This window comes from Meleagris gallopavo, chromosome 2 (genome assembly GCF_905368555.1).
Source record: "Meleagris gallopavo chromosome 2, MGAL_WU_HG_1.1, whole genome shotgun sequence".
In the NCBI taxonomy this organism is placed as follows: domain Eukaryota; kingdom Metazoa; phylum Chordata; class Aves; order Galliformes; family Phasianidae; genus Meleagris; species Meleagris gallopavo.
Genome location: NC_139405.1, coordinates 59,729,052 through 59,747,889, shown reverse-complemented (window position 1 = coordinate 59,747,889; position 18,838 = coordinate 59,729,052). Strand labels below are relative to the sequence as shown.

The window sequence follows — 18,838 nt, the reverse complement described above, 5'->3', positions numbered from 1 at the left end:
GTCTGCTGTCATTTACTGAAACTTTGTGAAGAAACAGTCTGTTTTTATTTCTTCTGTGTGTTTTACTACTATTACATACCTTTTCATAAAACTCATCTACTCAATTCTAATTAGTAAAATTACTGAAATAACTCAAATATCAAAGAAACTTGGTACCCTTTCTGTCTAAATTCACTTCAGCCTTCATTACCTTTTAATCTTCATATCAGAATTACTTAAATCAAAACATGCCATTCTGCCTATGGTTTGTTATGGAATGCTGTATTTTGCTATAATGTCTGATACATGGTAAGGGACATTTGATGTTTGAATTCAGAAATGAATTCTATCAACATTATTAGAAATACAGTTTGTTTTGTTTTTTTTTTTTTCTACCTTCTGATCTGTCTGCTTGGAATGTCATTAACTCAAAACAGCCATCAACAACTCAAGATTATACCATAACTCATTTTCAAAAATGAAGTGTCAGGAGTTGTGAGTAACAGCTTATATTTATTTGTGACAGTGAGAGAAAATAAACTAGAGTAATTATCAACAGAACCAGTTCAAAAAGTTGTATACATTTCAACAGAGGTAAAAGCCCATTCACCAGATAGTAGAAATAGAAGGAAGAGAAAGAAAAAAAATAAAGAGAAGAGAAAATAATGAAAGAAAATAGACAGGATTAAGCTGAAGGATGGTTTTTGTAGATGGAAGAAAAGTAGCTGAGAAAAGATCATAAACCCAGCACATATTTTCAGCACCAGTAGTCTAGGACATTATAGCATTTGCTGGTGTATATAACAAAATGATTTGTGTTTCTTCACCTGCAAACATAACATCCTAGGAAATACTTTAGTATCTCAGTAAAATTGCCCACATTAATATTTTAGCTAACTGAATATAACTCAGTAATCTGTCAGTGGGAAATGCAGCTTTCATTAAAACAAGAAAGTGAAATATTGCAAACTCATTTCTTTGTGCTGCTGATACTGCTGACTGAATTTGTTCTTGTTTTTGTTTTTAACGTAGAGCAATTATCTTGCTATGGGATGGAACAATGTCCCAGTAGATATTTTCTGGTGTGTTCTAATCTATTTATTCTTTTGCTTTTTAATCATAGGTTTCTGTGCTCGAGAGGCAAATATTTGACTTCCTTGGTTATCAGTGGGCACCCATCTTGGCAAATTTCATACACATTATTGTAGTCATACTTGGCTTATTTGGAACCATCCAGTATAGACCTCGTTACATAACAGGAGTGAGTATTTCATTTTATATATTTTTTTAATCTGCATATTTAATTAAAAAGTTCTAAACTGTACTGCTTATAGAAGAAATAGAACTCATTTTGACTTCACCTGCTTCTGTAATATTTTACATTCACTTATTACAATTCTGGATCACCTGTAGTAATTAAATGGTAAAAACCTGCCACAGTTAAAAGTAAAGTAACAGGAAAATATGAACGTTGCAGAAGTGAATAAATTTTCTAGATTCACCTGACCTATGCAATAGATCTATCACTTCTTATAGTATTTCATTATTGTTTTTTACCAGGACTGGGGGAATGCCCAGTTATGTGTAGAAATAGTCCAAATTAGGAAATGAAGTATGAGAGTATGGTAAAAAATGTGGTTATGACAGTTGCAGACTGAGGGCTCTGGATAAAAATAAGGATTTGGAATCTTTATGTTTTTTATCCATTTCTTTTCCTTATTCGACTATCTCTCATGTGTTATTGTTGTACTCACTAGTACAATACAGCATTAATGAAATCTTCATGTTGTATTTCAGATTTATTTTTTTTCTCCCTGATACATAGGGCTCTAAAGACAGAGCAACAAATTTCAAAACCATTGTTTAGATCACCTTTTGTTAGGAATAGATTTGTATAATATTTGTATCCAATTTATCTACTAATTCAATTAACGCTTGCAATACTTCTCATAGACAACAGTCCAAAAGATTTGCTGTTGTACAACCATACTTTCAATGCATAAATGAGTTAACTACACTGAATCTGTACCCACTTCTGCAAGGTCTATGTTCTGTCATAGTGTTCCTTTATATAACAGTAATCACTCAGGATGTAGAAAAGTTTTTTTTCTTCTACCCCTGTTCTACCATCCATGTTCTAATAGTGCTATGTAGTAGTAATACATTAATATTTGCATCTATATTTCTATTTATCTTATTTGCTATATGTAGAAATTGTGTGCACAAGTGCGACATATTTATTATACTCATGTAAGTTACTATAATCAAAATATTTGTTGCAAACACTAAGAAATGTATTGCAAATATGAAACATTTTGAATTATTTCTTCAATTCACAACCCTGAGCACAGTGTAAATGTGAACTGGAATATTCTTCTTTCATTTCTAGTACTTTGACTAGTCCAAAAATCTTGAGAATAAAAAAAGCTAACACAAAACAACCAATTTTCAAGCAAATGCCAGTTAAATAAAAACAATAAAAAAACTCCGTCCTCAGACAATTGCAAGGTAAATGAAGATAAAATGCTTAGCTAAGCTAAAAAAAAACAAACCAAACCAAACCAAAACAAAAACATAACAACAACAAAAGCAGGCTACATTTAAGTGCCCTTTTCAACAGGAATACAAAAAATTATCTGCTACAATGATGAGGGTATTTAAATGTGGAGGAATACCAGCCTTATCAATAGTTATTGCTCACACATTTCTGGATGATACCATTATTACCACACGATCATCCAAATTTTCACACACATCTTTTCTTAAAGCTTTCCCTCAACCTCACTATATAGTCCAACTGGCTATGCTAGTTTTTCTCATCCTGTCACTGAATTGGATAGAACTGATCTAAGATCAATTTGTTTGTCTTGCTCAGATTTTAGAACAGAAACCTTTGTGAGCCATCCATCACAAGCTGATTGGATACAGCAACAATTACGAAACTTTCATTTCTTGTTTAGTTAGCTCAAAATTGTTTTGATTGTCTTCATTACTAATGCCAAACTCTTTGGAGACTATCTTAAAGTGAGAATGAGGGAAATGGTACTCATCATTGGAGGAAAAGACAGTGGGACTACATTCTTTTCTTCATCTGTAATGAGCCCAGAATTGTCCATTCCTGAAACTAGACAAAACTCACTGGCATTAATCTGACATCACAGGACAGGTTATGAATGGAAAGACAAAAAAGTGAGATTGTGATAACAACTTTTAAATCTATAGGAGTGCAGCTATTAAGCTTTCCAGTGAGAGGATGCAGTCTTTCAAGTGATTCTGCAAGGGTCACTATCTTGAGTGTACAGTCACATAAGTATATGAAGTATAGTTTGCTTCAATGAGACTACAATAAATGTCCTCTTTCACTGTGCAAGATTCTAAAGGATATCACTGAAATATTTTCCATGGATTAGGGATTCATGTATTAAAGGAGGAAGGAAAGTTTCAAAGTGAGATTTAAAAAAATGACTCAGTGGCTTTGGAAAAGAGAAAATAGGTTTTAAACAGATGGAATACCACAAGTGAAAAAGTGTCTTTGAACTCAGAAGAGTCACAGGGAAGTTTAAAATTGGGTGAGAAGTGAATAGATGACTGTGGTTCCAGATTTTGGAAAAAATCTGCAGAGCGCAAAGAGGACTGCAGGTATCTGCTGGGGAAACAAAATGGAGAGTTGCAGGCAATCCAGGAGACTCCTGGAGTCTCTTGAGGATGACATTCTGATCCAAGTATTGGACAGACCAGAGATGAAGCGCTATTGGACATGGTGATCACCATTGTGAAGGAGATCTTTAAGGAGGTTAAGATCAGAAGCAGCTCAATTGAATTTGTGATCTTGAGAAATGCAGGCCTGTCAAAGGGTGGAGTCAGGACCCTGAGATTCAGGAAAGTGAACTTCCAGTTGTTTAAGGAATTATTGGATGAGATCCCCTAGGAAACTCTCCTTAGGAACAGAGGAACAGAACAGAGCTGCCAGATCTTTAAAGACACCTTTCTAAGAGTGCAAGAGCTATCCATCCCCTGGCATAAGAAATCAAGCAAAGGAGGCAGGAAACAAGCATAGTTGAGCAAGGACCTAATGATTGAACTGAGAGATGAGAAGGAAATGTACAAGCAGTGAAAGCAGGGGTGGGTGGCCTGGGAAAAATATAGGAATGTTGCCTGGATTGGATCAGGAAAACGAAGGCACCAACAAAACAGAATTCAACAGGAGATGAGAAAAATAACAAGAAGGATTTATTTAAGTACATTGATCAAAAGAGACAGGCCAAGGAGAATGTACATCCCTGTTGGTGTCCAAACTTGATGGATGAGAAGTTGAACATAAACCAGGAGTGTGCTCTTGCAGTGCAGAAGACCAACAGTATCCTGGGCTGCATCAAAAGAGACGTGGCCAACAGGGTGAGGGAGGTGATTGTTCCCTCTGCTCTGCCCTTGTGAGGCCTCATCCAGAGCAATTTATCCAGGCCCAATGTGTCAGGAGCCCAAAATGAGAAAAACGTGGAGCTGTTGGATCAGGTTCAGAGTAGGGCCACATAGATAATCAAAGGGCTGGAGCACCTCTTCTATGAAGAAAGGTTAAAGGAGTTGGGCTTGTTTCACTTGCAAAAGCGAAGGATCTGGGGAGAACTCAGTACGGCTTTCCTATACTTGAAGAAAGCTTGTAAGCGGGAGGGAGACAGACTTTTTACATGGTTAGGAAGAAATTCATTACTATGAGGGCGGTGAGGCTCTGCAATAAATTGCCCAAATAAGTTGTGGATGTTCTATCACTGGATAGAAGCATTCAAGGCCAGGTTAGATGAGGCCCTAGGCTGTTTCCATCTGGTGGATGGAAGCACTGGTCCATGGCAAGGGGGTTGGAACAAGATGATCTTTAAGGTCCCTTCCAACCTAAGCCATTCTATGGTATTTTATATTCAATTATTACAGCTCTATGATTCTATAAAAAGTGAAATTTAATATATTGAGAAGGGTTAACGTAGATTCAGAAAACACACTTATCTGTATTTGTAAAGCTAAACCATTAACCAGTATGCCAATACTTGACTGAGAGGGTAAAACATCTGCTCTAAGGGCAGAAATGAATGAACAGAAATATATTTTCTAAAGGTAATAAGTAAACCTTTTTTCCTTGTGTAAATGATAATGATAAAAGAACTGTTTGGCAGCAGTTCTGATGCTTTACAAATAGAGATTTCAGGAGGAACAAAACCTGACCAGTAGAATGAGACTTAAATGTGCTTTTAGCATCATTGTCAAAAGATTGTGCAAGACAAATGCATAAGGGGTAATACCAATGTGAGTTACTAAGGATTCTGAAAACAAACTGTGCTTTTCACCAGGGTAGAGCTCTGTTTGGAGGCTGTTCTTTTCCAGTTCCTTCTCTACAGGAATTCCATCCTTGTTAGTAAGCTGAGCACATATTCCTCACTCTACTATGGTGTTGCAGAAATGCTAAGTCTGAAACAGTGTTTGAGCACCTTTTGGGAAGGCAGGGCCAACCCAGGGGAGCTCAAGTGCATGCAACTTGGTATTTTCCATCCCATGAAGGCATTAGATATGGGTTATAAGAAGAATAAGGGGAATTACACTGAATGCACATATGTGTTCTGATTCCTGCTTCATGGAAAAACATAGAAATCTCATTCTACTATTTTCTTAACTTTTTTGTAAAGCATTCTCAGCATTTACAAGGAGGACAAGAAGCCTCATTTACATTGAGTGTCATTGTCTTCTCTAAATGTAGGAATTGACCTGACATGTGAAGCCCAGTACTTTGTAGTACTCCAGTGCTGCAGGGATATCACTGTAAAAATAAGTACTTTGTTTCTCCATTGCCATTTGTATAAGATGAAGGAATATCTAATGGAGCTTGGCAGTGACATAAGCAGATAAACTTGGAAATAAATTATGAAATATAAGAATTTGAAGACATTGATGTCTGAGAGATAGGTATCTATCATTTCCACTGCTCCTTTGTATTTTTAGAAACTGTTATTTTTATTTCTTCTAGAATTAGTTCCAAGGAAGTGAGAATATTTTTTTTTGTACAGTTCTGTAAGTTTTATTGAGAAACCTTGTAGAAAAGCAAGAGCACTGAGAAAGTGAAAAAGCATCTGCATTGAAGAATGAACAAATTTTCCTGCCTTGAGCATAAAGTGAAGATGCAACAGAGCAAGCTTTTAATCTAGATGGAATTACCTTGTTTCAAAATTGATAGTAGGAGGTTGTATAAAGTGCTTTCTCATAACAAAGTGGTTTTATTGTAAAGTTAAAGTGGACTTTGGTTGTGTATGTAGCAAGATTATAGAGAGGACAACATTACTAACATTTTCCCAGGGAATAATGTATTCTATTTTAACATTTCTTTCTCTTAGACGTAATAGTAAAAAAAAAACAAAGCCCTAAGAATAGTGAATGTCATAAAGACTCTTGAGAAACTAATACAGACCACAGAATACTAAGAGAAGACTATAAGGATCTCAGTTTGACACGCTTGTGAACTTTAAGAACAAAAATAATTTATTACAAGACAATACTTGGCCATGTTAACTTCTAGGGAAAAAAAAAAATATATATATATTCATTACTTAACACATGATTGCTGATATGTATTAAAAAAAGAGGCAATTACTTTGTCTGAGACTTCTTGCAGCAGCATCAGTCTGTAAAACCACTAAGCCCCAAAGAGTATAACTGAGCTAATTTGTGTCTTTTTAAAGACTGGTCGTAGCCAATGACTTCAACACCCTTAATGATAAGTATCCCTAAATCTATCAGGTGTGTTTGTAGTTTTTTGACTTGTATATTGCAGCTTAGTATCTTCTATGTTTTTAAATGTTTTTAAATTTTTAAAAACAGTACATGTCAGTGTGCAGCAAGTAATCTCTTAAAAGTACACATCAGAATATTATCAAACAACATCAACATGTTACAGAAAAGTGTAAAGCAAGAAACAGCAGGAAAGCTGCAATTCTGGAGCTGTGTTCTCTCAGTTGCTTTTTTGAAATTTAGAGATGGGCTTAGTATAGTTAATTATTGGCTAGATTTTTTGGTGAAATAACATCTCAGGATGCTGAATGTTGTAAGAGAATCAGATTTTTTTCTTCTTATTTTTCTCAATGAAAAAGTTACTTACCATAATATAAAAGAGAGTCTTATGTTCAATACCTGTAACAACACAAATCTGAAATTTACTTTATTGACTTAATCCAGTTCTTCTTCAAGATACTTGTTTACTTCTTTTATTTAAAAAAAAAAAAAAAAGTTTGTAGGAATTTTATATATAGATCTGTTGCTTGATAGAAGACAATGGACACGAAAGAGTATACAAAATACTTTGCCCAGCTTTTTCTGAGCCAAATGATTAGTGGGCATAAGTAATGATCTTCTGCATAACCATTTTGTGCTAATGCTTAATAATATTATATTAAGCTAAGGAAATGCAGACCTTGAGCATTTTAGTACCAACTTTATCTGTTGGTTGTCACAGGAGACTGTGGATCAGAATAGTTATTCTGTTTCAAAATGTGCCATTGACAAGATGTTTTGTTTGCTAACACGTCATTCAAGGATATACAATGATATTCTTCAGTTCGTTCCTTGATTCTGTATCTTGCCATGGATAATAACTTATGTAAGTGCTCGTTGTTATTTTTTAGTAGTTATCTATGCACTGAAAGTGCACTTTCAGTGCATAGATAACTACTGTGTTCCATTACTGAATATAATATTGTCAATATTCAGAATAGATTTCTGATAATTTTAGTTCTGAATTAAGTAACAAAATAGCTGTGTAAATAAATAAACATCTGGTCAATCTTTCTAAATTGACCGGTCTCTTAAACTACCATTTCTGGCACAAAGGTGTTAGAGAAAAAAAATACATATATATTTTCTACAAATATTAATACCAGCAGCAGAAGGAATATTTCTTACGATCTTTGGTCACTATATTTATTGCAAACCAGAAAACAAGTTGAACTGGACTGAAGTAAATGCACATAAAATTGGGAATATAATTTGTTTGAAACATTTTTTTATCTATGCTGTCCTCAGTGTAAAATTTCCAGAATTTATTGTTTTCAGGCAGGTGGAAAATGTCATAAGTCAAGTGATTTGATTTTTGTTTTACCACTTAAAGGCCAGGTCAAACCAAGGAAATATATGACAACAGGGATTGTTTTTACGTCTTTGTGGAAAAATCTGTGTCACTTAAAAGTTATTCTAGTTATTCCAAATATATAAATACCTACTGTAGAAGCTGAGAAAGAGGAAAAATAGAGAGAGGAATTTGAGGTATTTCAATGATAAACAATAAAAGAGAAAAATGACAAAACATTAATTGACAAAAATTGGTAGAATTTCAGAAATTAAGTACTGCACAATGAATACAGAAGGACAGAATTGATATTTTATTTGTGAAGTTAAAAAAGTAGATGTTCAAAATGAGTATTGCAGAAGCATTTATAGGGCACTCCAAGTAAATCTCAAAATCATAATATGGGCTAAGACTGTTACAGTGCTGGAGAATCCACTTCAACCCCAGATTAACCTCAAATTTCATTCATGGTTTCGCTTTCATTATGCTGGATAAATTGATGCTAGATGAAGCACTGGTATTTTATGACATAGTAATTACTGCATAGGTGCACTTTCCTAAAATGCTTTCCATGTCATGAGTAGCAACTTGAATTCTCCTTAGCCATTCTGTGATAAATCTTCACTATCTTAAACATTCTTTGCATTACAGAGAGTATATTAAATACTTTGAGGGATACTTCTAGTCCATAGTGTCTAACCTTGCTAAAAAGATCCTTTGTCATGGTCCTCCTTCAAGCCTCATCGTAGTTTTCTGAAATATCTTTATTATTCTCTTAAAATTTTTCTTTTAAAATTCTTATGAAATATTGCAGATGGGAATTTAGATGTTGTGAAAGAGTAGAGTTTGAGGATTCTTTTTGTAGTTAGTCCTTTCATTACTGGATGCAATTTCATAGATGAGATCTTTGTAAACCTTGCTAACTGCTGTTTTATTGGAGGGTTTTGCTCACTTTGGCAGATGCTGTGAAAAATCAGTAGGGATGTAAGTAGAAGATTGCCCTTTGGACTTTAAACAATGTTTGCTGAAAGAGATTTCAATTCACAGGGAAGCACGTGTAATAGAGTGCTTTTTGCAGCTGTTGTGTTAAAGGACTAGATTTTATTTTGTTGTGGACTTAAATGTGCTTTCATTTATATTTAAAAGGATAGGCTCCAAAGTTTACTTTTGAAATTGAGTCTAGCCTACTTCATAGTAGGGATAGGAGTATGAAGGGAGCGGCATGTAGAAATAGCTGGTCAGTGTCATCACTGTAGTTCAACTAATTCAAATTGTGAGTGTGATTTGTGAGCATACAGAACTTAAACAAAATAAAGCATAAGGATTCCAGTGGACTAAAAGTCATTCTTTCTTTGTTTTTGGTTGGTTTATTGATAGGCTATTGATTATCAGTTTGAAATATATGGTCTTTTTTTTTTTTTTTTTTTTTTTTTTTTACTTCATATTCTAGGTTTAGATTACATTAAGATTTTATTTTGATTACTTTTTTAGAAATATTTTTGATAACTTGCAAGAGATCTCAACAGATCTCAGATTCTCCAACCTTTTAGATTCAGCTGATCCTTGAGCAAGTATGTCTTCCAATGTAATACTATAGAGAGCACAGCAGTCTTGACTGTATGGAAGCAGATGAAAGAAGATTGCCTCCATTAAGTGTCTCTGGCATTATCTACCTTTTTTGGATATAGCCTTTATAATTTTTAAGATTTTAAGATATACATATATATATATGTATATATATTTCACAGACAGAGAATTATTATAGTAAGATTTGATTACTTTCATCTGTTCTCTTTACTGAAACAATTAGGCATGAGGCACCAAGGTACAGAATTAATCTAAAGAAAATTATGAATGAGAAATGTCTTCTCTGATCAGAAAACCTGACTGAACTCCTTAAGAAGGTATAAAATATTCTTTCAAGATTAAATATCATTAGTCTGACCTCTTTGGCAAAGCATAATAGAAAAAAAAAATCTGTTTATCAGACAATTAGTCAAGTGATGTCAAGTCATAAAAAGGGAAAACTGAGGTTTTCAAGAGTTCCTAAATATCTGATTCCTCTAGTTTTGTGTAGGATATCTCTCTTTCAAGAAGACCCCTACTTGACAAATAACAAAGTTCTAAAGAGAAGAAGTGTACTAGTCCTCTGAAAGTTTATGGTAGATAATGAAATGAGAAGCTCTTAGACTTTGAGAGGCCTTCAAATAGTTAACGTTTTGAAAATACATTAAATTCCTCTCATTGAGTGGAGCAAGAGACGTCTATCAGGTTCTTGAAGAACCTGAATCCACTGAATCTTGAAAATGAATCTGGGATTTTTTTCAGAAACTTTTGTGAGAAACACTCCGGAAAAACTCCAGGACAGACCTTACTTTACAATGTTCTGCTCAGAGATTTCTTGTCTTTCAGACTGAGATGGGTTTTTGTTAATTTTCAGAGTCTATTTTAGTTTTCCATAAAAATTTCATAAAATTTCAAGTTAAATATACTTTGTTAATACTTTATTTGAGCTGATGTATGTATAGAGGATTAGAAGTTATAACTTATATCATATAATGAAGTACATTGTTTACTTCCAGTAAATTGTAGGCGAACATGTTCAGTGCATGATGCTGTCCAATAATTTTAATTTAAATCATAGAATCATAAAATTGCCTGGGTTGAAAAAGACCTCAAAGTTCATCTAGTTTCAGTGCCCCTGCTATAGGCAGGGTCACCAACCACTAGACCAGGCTGTCCAGAGCCACATCCAGCCTGGCCTTGAATGCCTCCGGGGATGGGGATCCACAACCTTGTTGGGCAACCTGTTCCATCACGTCACCACCCTCTGTGTGATAAACTTCCTCCTAATATCTAACCTAAACCTCCCCTGTCTCAGTTTAAAACCATTCCCTCTTGTCCTAACACTAGCCAGCCTCGTAAACAGCCATTCCACCTCCTGTTTATATGCTCCATTCAAATACTGGAAGGCCACAATGAGGTCTCCCCCATGCCTCACCACACTCACTGTAAAAGATTTTTTTCCTTATATCTAACCTGAATCTACTCTTTTTGAGCTCGATGCCATTTCCCCTTGTTCTGTCACCACGGACCCTGCTAGAGAGTCTGTCCCCTTCTTTCCTGTAGCTCCCCTTTAGATCTGACAGGTTGCTATCAGGTCACCTCACAGGTTTCTCTTCTGTGAGGTGACCTGATGAGAATGATGTCTCACTGTCATCCACTCCAAAGGAAAAAATGTCTTTCCAAGGAGTTGACATTAAGGAGGCCAGTTCTATGTAGAACTACTAGTGATATAAAATGAAAATGTTATTTTTTCTTTTAATTCAAGCTAGGGAGCTCACTAACAGCATCCCTGGAAAGATGCCAAATCATGAAGTTCCTCTACATTTCATTTTCTCTTTCTTTAGAATTGATCCTCTGGTTTGTTAGTATAATGACAAGTGGGATTTACTCTACAGATTATATATACATTTTTTTTAAGAACAAGCAGTGCTTCCTCTTAAATGAATGTGTAATTGGCAATTTGTAGTCAAAATACTATAAAAGGCACGAAGAAAGAACAACTTAGCTGATGATGTATTTAGTAGATACACAGAGGAAGAGATTAGAGAGAAAATCCATGGCTTTTGCTACTGTTATCTAAACTGGAGTTGAAAGCATTAAAATTGCCTCAAACAGCCAATAGATCTGGACAACTAAAGGTAATTAAAATCAAGCAGGTATAAGGTAATGTTTCCACTGCCCTGAAATTACCTCTGTAGTTTAGTGTTAAATATTTCTCTATGCAAAGTAATCAGTGTTGCTTATAGTTTCCACAATTGTTCCTATTACTGCATAGTTTATTTACTGATATCTATCAGTTACTGATGACATTCTCTTTTCTATAAGACAATACCTCAGTCTTTTTTACTTGCATCTGTTTATATCACGCCTTCCTTGGAGTATCTGCCAACCTCAGAACTTTTGACATCTCTGTTCTTGTGCTACACTACTGAAGCAGGGAAGTACTTCTTCCGGCTGCTTTACAAAATTGGAACTGAAACACAGAAAAACAGGGATTTTCTCACTACCGGAGGAAAGGTTGTGACACATCAACATGTGAATCCTTTTATTTTTCAAGTCTCAGTGTTTTCTGAAAACAGAGAAATACCCCAAACTCTCTACGAAGTCTAGGAATATATATTGGGATCACAGCTACTTAACAGCATGGATCACTTCTGTAAAAAAACAAACCTTAAACAATCTTTGGGCAATATATCTTCTACCGAGGGAAAAGATTTCTGCCTCAAGCTTTCTGTGATAACTCTTTTGTTAGAATCGGAGGCTACTGCGATCACACCTGGGACCTGTAACTCAACTCTTTCCAGGAAGAGATTAATATATTTTAATGAACAGCTTATGCTGCAGTAAGATAAGCATTAGAAAAGAAATGGAAACATTGCCTCAGGTTTGAACCACCTATCCCAGTCTCTTCTTCTACTCTGCTCTTTCCTTGCAACAAGCTGTAGATTTGGAGCCTGCTACAGCTCCGTAACAGCAGATCTGCTGCTGCTTCCCCTCTCTATTCCAGCACCCTCTGTGTCTACCTCTTCCTCTTTTCTCTTCACCTCTATTCAGCCACTAATCTCGACATGTATACTTAAAATGTTATTGTACTGCATGCAGATAAAACAAGGCTATCTATTTTAATTTTTCTGCTTGAAGTCTGAGTAACACTGCTTACCAATATATCGCATTGAAAGCCAATTCTTGTTTTGCCCAATTGGTTAAGATTTAAGTAATTTGATTTGATTCAATCTTTTTAGGTAATATCAGTTATTCAAGTACAGCTGACTTTAGTCATAGTAATTTCTGATCCCTTCAGAGGATCACCTTCCAGTACCTGAAGTCCTTTTATATCCTTTTTTCAAAGACGTTTTTCTAGGCAATGTGACTGATTCTCTTCATGTGTGAGTTTCATTGTCACCCTGAGGTTATGCTTCAGGAAAGATGCATTGAGATTCACATGGAGCTATTCATTTACAAATCAGCACTTTCAATTTTAAGACAATATAAAGGTAGGACTGTAGTCCAATTCCGAATGCAGCCTTTTTTTGCATTCCATGAAAGAACTTCTTAGAAATCTTCCTATTAAGCTTCTTGTCATGAATCTTCATTGCAGAATTTCAGAGATGCTTCTCACTTCCCATCTGTATGTATCTTCTTAAATTTTTTATGTTTTCATAGTGATTTTCAGCTCCTGAAACTCCACAAGAAAAGAGACACAATCACAGAATCACAGAATCACAGAATTGTAGGGGTTGGAAGGGACCTCTAGAGATCATCGAGACCAACCCCCCTGCCAAAGCAGGTTCCCTACACCAGGTCGCACAGGTAGGCGTCCAGGCGAGACTTGAATATCTCCAGAGAAGGAGACTCCACAGCCTCCCTGGGCAGCCTGTTCCAGTGCTCCGTCACCCTCACCGTGAAGAAGTTCTTACACACATTCGTGCGAAACTTCCTATGCTGCAGCTTATGTCCGTTTCCCCTTGTCCTGTCTCCACGTACCACTGAAAAGAGACTGGCCTCACCACTATGGCCGCCAAACCTCAGATATTTATAAACCTGGATCAGGTCCCCTCTCAGTCGTCGTTTCTCAAGGCTAAACAGACCCAGCTCACTTAGCCTTTCTTCATAGGGGAGATGCTCCAGGCCCTTCACCATCTTTGTGGCCCTCCGCTGGACTCTTTCCAAGAGATCCCTGTCTTTTTTGTACTGGGGAGCCCAGAACTGGACACAGTACTCCAGATGAGGCCTTACCAGGGCAGAGTAGAGGGGGAGGATCACCTCCCTCGACCTGCTGGACACGCTCTTCTTAATGCACTCCAGAATGCCATTGGCCTTTTTGGCCACGAGGGCACACTGCTGGCTCATGGCCAACCTGTCGTCCACCAGGACGCCCAGGTCCCTCTCTGCAGAGCTCCTCTCCAGCAGCTCATCCCCCAGCCTGTATTGGTGCATGCAATTACTCCTCCCTAGGTGTAAGACCCTACACTTGCTTTTGTTGAACCTCATCCGGTTTCTTACTGCCCAGCTCTCCAGCCTGTCCAGGTCTCGCTGAATGGCAGCACAGCCTTCAGGCGTGTCAGCCAATCCTCCCAACTTCGTATCATCAGCAAACTTGCTGAGGGTGGCCACTATCCCCTCATCAAGGTCATTGATGAAGATGTTGAACAAGACCGGTCCCAGCACAGACCCCTGGGGGACACCACTGGTTACAGGTCTCCAGCCAGACTCTGCACCACCAACGACGACTCTCTGCGCTCTGCCAGTCAGCCAGTTCTCAACCCACCTCACTGTCCACTCGTCTATCCCACACTTCCTCAGCTTTGTTATAAGGATGTCGTGGGAGACAGTATCAAATGCCTTTCTAAAATCAAGGTAGATTACATCTACCGCTCTTCCCCCATCCACCCAGCATGTGACAGCATCATAGAAGGCCACCAAGTTGGTCGAGCACGACCTCCCCTTGGTGAACCCATGCTGACTACTCCTGATAACCTCCTTTTCTCCCAGTTGTCTGGAGATGGTATCCAGCACAAGCTGTTCCATCACCTTTCCAGGGACGGAGGTGAGGCTGACAGGCCTATAATTACCCGGATCTTCCTTCTTGCCCTTTTTGAAGACCGGAGTGACATTGGCTATCCTCCAGTCTTCAGGGACCTCCCCTGTTGTCCAAGACCTCTCAAAAATGATGGAGAGCGGTTCGGCAATGACCTCCACCAGCTCTCTCAGCACACGTGGATGCACCCCATCAGGTCCCATGGACCTTAGTACTGCCTAGGCGCTCACGCACGTCCTCTTTCCTGACTAAAGGGAAGTCTCCCATTCCCCAGACCCTCTCCCTAACCTCCAGGGTGTGGGATTCCTGCGGGAGAGCCTTTTCACTGAAGATGGAAGTAAAGAAGGCATTCAGTATCTCTGCCTTCTCAGCATCCCCCGTTACGAGAACCCCCCCCTCACTTAGTAAGGGGCCCACATTCTCTCTAGTTTTCCTAATACTTTGTCAAGCTTTGCCTGTTGTCAAGAGTACCATCACCAGTGAAGATAAATTTTCTGGCTGACTCTGAAAGGCAAAATAAGCAATGAGCAGATCTGTAAAATGCACTACTAAAGATGCTCCAAAATTTACATTGCTCTTTATTTCCATAATTTAGCTGCCCAGGGCATTGTGTATTTGCAATTTAGTTTTAGATGTTATTACGTATATTTGAGCATAGATGTTAGTGTCACATATATTCATGTTGGATAAATTTAAGTATAAATAATAAAATTCAAATAAAAATTGTAAAAAAATATCATTTTGCATACAAGGAGCTCAGCAGACAAAATTTGAATCATAAATGCCTCTAAGGATAGTGTTTTGCATATCAATATAAATTTTACTTCCAAACAACCCTAATATAGTAAATATAGATATTACTAGTGCTGTTGCTCAGCTTGTTTCCCAGTCTCTCACCTATTTCCAACTGTACTTTTGGTAAGATTTATTTATTTATTGTCCATGCAGCTCTTTAGCTGTTTTGATTCCAGTATCAATTTTGAGCAAGTACAGAAATAACCAGCTTTGGTCTTCATGCTTTTATATTCAGCCACTAAAAAACTGAGAGATTTTTTTGGTGCTTACAGTCTGAAACTAATGAATGTTTTGTTTGTTTTTCTTTTCTTTATGGGTGAAACAAAAATGAATATTTGGCTGTGATGAGTTGGCTGTCCAACTGAAAAATATAATGCTTATTAGAAATAGTTACATCAGTTTCCAACTTAGTCACCAACTTTGGTGAGAGCCTAGGTGTTGATCCTTGTAAGCTTTTTGTTAAAAGAGAAGCATTGTTTAAGTAGTGCATAAACAATGACAATTTTTGCAGCCATTTTTTCTTAAATGTTCTGAATAAGTGGTAAATTTGAATAAATCATAAATTTTAATGTAGTGTCTTTAATTATTTAGTTTTAAGCACTTCTGAATTTCTAATCTAGATCTGAAGTAATCTTCAAAAATTTTCTATCATGTATTTAGGGGAACCATTATGTCATGGTCTGAACTGATTATTGAGCACCTGTTGAAGGGGGTAGCTGGCCCACGTAGCACAGGTGCAATCAATTCTCTAGTACTTCCCAGGTGATTGGAAGGATGCTGGGTCTACCGCTCCGTGGGCTCATTTAAGGGCTAGCTTCCAAAGGGACAGTGTGTTGTGGGTGATGGTCTTTTCCTGATAAGATGTGTTCTGTAGCTGGAGATCCTATTATCTGCTGAGTGAGTTAACTTTTTCCTATTCATGGTTATTGATATTCCTAAAAATGCTTTGCCTGATATCACAAAGAACTTATCAGTGGCAGTTTCACTGTTTCTGAGGACCAACGATGTATAACAATGAGACTGTTACTTCTAACTTGTTGCACTGGAAATATTTCAACTGAATAATACATTTTCCTGAATAGTAAGTTACTGCTTTGACTTTAATGTTAAAAAATACTTGTCACTGTTTATGAGTTTGGTTTCACTATGTGTTACTGCTATTTTGTAAAACAAGATGCAGTTTCTGTTACTAGTCTTGCTGAAGTCCTTATTTCTGAGTTTGAAATACCTTTTTGGTGATATATAAAGGAAAAAAAAAAAAACAAACTTTTTTAGTTCTGTACAATTTACCATGAAGATAAATTCAAAAATATATTTAGCTATCAGGTGCTCTATTCAGTATAAACTCAAATCCCATTTCTGTCCTGAGACACTTATCTCTATTATTAGTTTAATTACTATCAATATTAGTGCTTTCACTTATATGCATTAGGTTGATTGAAAGGTCTCTAAGCTTGTAGAGATGTCACTGTTCAATTTCAGTGTGTATAGGTAATGTGAATAAGTAGCCTTTTGTGATTATATATTTGTTTTTAAGATGCATAGCTGTTTCTGTGTCAGATGTGTTTTTTGGGTGACATTGACTTCTAACCTGTTCTATCATAACTGATCCTGTAAGATGCAGTCACAAAAAATCTGAAAATGAGTGTTGCTTAATGATCTATACATTGCATCTCAGATGCAGATAAACAGATGAATAAGCAGTATCTAATATATTTTTTCAGAGACATAAATGAATTTATTCAGTTTATTAGGTATATTCAGGTTATTACGCAGGAGTGAAATTTGCCACAGAAGTCCAGGTGACAGTATTTCAGCTTAGCAGATATAACCTCTTCAGTGCTGTAAAAGTCTGATCTAAGATAAGACATGAGTGTAAATGAACAATTCCATTGTGGAGAATTTACCCACAAAAATAGAGTAACCACACTACTGTTTAAGTAAATTTGTCCAGTTGCAATAACATTAAACAAATCTTATTCCTGTATCTTAAGCATGATGTAAAAAATAATAATAATTAAGCTGATGTTATAATAATGTGACTGCAGTGTCTGAAGCACAGACACTTGTATTCCTCTGGGACTTGAAGAATAAGTCTGTATGTTAGGTAACTTTGGAACTGTGTGTTTGGGTTTTTTTTTTGTTTGTTTGTTTTTTTTTTGTTTGTTTTTTTTGGTTTTTTTGTTTTTTTTTCTCTTAATTTGGCTATTTCTTTAGTGTAATTACTACTTCCTAAGGATAGGTCATTCCCTGCTAGTTTACTTTGAACCATGTTTTGAACAAGTTGCCCAGTAGTGCGTATTTTCCCAATATTTGAATAACAAAACATATCGGTATGTTTCTGTGTATGCACAACACAAATATTCACTATTCAACTGAGCCTGGGTGGTTGATAAATTTGAGGATTTCTTTTCAACACTCATAAGTACGTTTTTGCAGAAACTAATGTTACTGGTTAGAATTTGCTTACATTAGCATATGTGTGAAATCCACGTAGAGATAGTAATCTTTCAAGCTGAGGTTGAATTTACCAAATCCACCATGAATTTCCTTTATTAGAAAAAAAAAAAGTATTTTGCACACAGTAGCGTTTCTAACTTTTTCTTTGTTAGAAGACTAGTTTTACTAGAATTAAAATTTGTCATGGAAATGTATTTGTTTTGACAAAATGTTACTTTCTGCCAAGATATTTCAAATAATCTATCAGGGTGTACATGGGTGGTGGTAAGTGAAAGTAGATTTTAGTGTATTAGAGAGTAGTATATTAGAAAGCTCACCTGAGCCAGGGAGATATGAGAATTAAGACTGAGCTCTGAATTGCTTTTGTCCATCCTGTGGTGGTGCTATATTACCAAGCCACTATCTGTTATTGACAGTGGCTTTTCTACTGATTTCTTTTCTGTGTGGTCCTGTTTCTTTTGTTTTCTTCCTCCCCCCCCCCCCCCCCCCCTACATTTAGAAAACAAATTAAAAAACATCAGAGCTTGTTTTTCAGAATGGGAAACTTATCTGGCTGTCTTTATCAAGTGTTCTGTGAAGAATTTGAATCTATTAAAGTAGTCATGGTCAAACTTCACTGTTACTTGAATGGGAGGGCATTTTGTGTTTCTTTACAGTATAACCCTTTTCATGAAGGAGTACAAAAATCAGGTGTTAGCCCTTTCCCTGTAGGGGTTGACTCTCAATGAATACTCTATCATCTATTTCTTTGACTATTTTATATAATCTATTTCAAGCTCCATGGTGAGTAATGAGTACTGAATGTTGGTGATAGCTGTATTAAACCAGGTAGGATTATTCATGAATATGATTGTGAAAAGTTTTCTTTCATTTATCTAATATTTGGAGCTGCTGCTTTTCAC

General features: G+C 36.4%; 1 protein-coding gene across 3 annotated transcripts in view; it reads left to right on the top strand.

The window, feature by feature from the left end:
- The window catches only part of NKAIN2 (sodium/potassium transporting ATPase interacting 2), a 517,696-nt gene that overhangs the window by 231,544 nt on the left and 267,314 nt on the right, over positions 1–18,838 (top strand). For all 3 annotated transcript variants that reach the window (XM_085217384.1, XM_085217383.1, XM_085217382.1), the window contains exon 2: positions 1,103–1,240. In XM_085217384.1, coding sequence (XP_085073510.1) covers positions 1,103–1,240 — 138 coding nt within the window. The remainder of the gene's footprint in view (positions 1–1,102; positions 1,241–18,838) is intronic.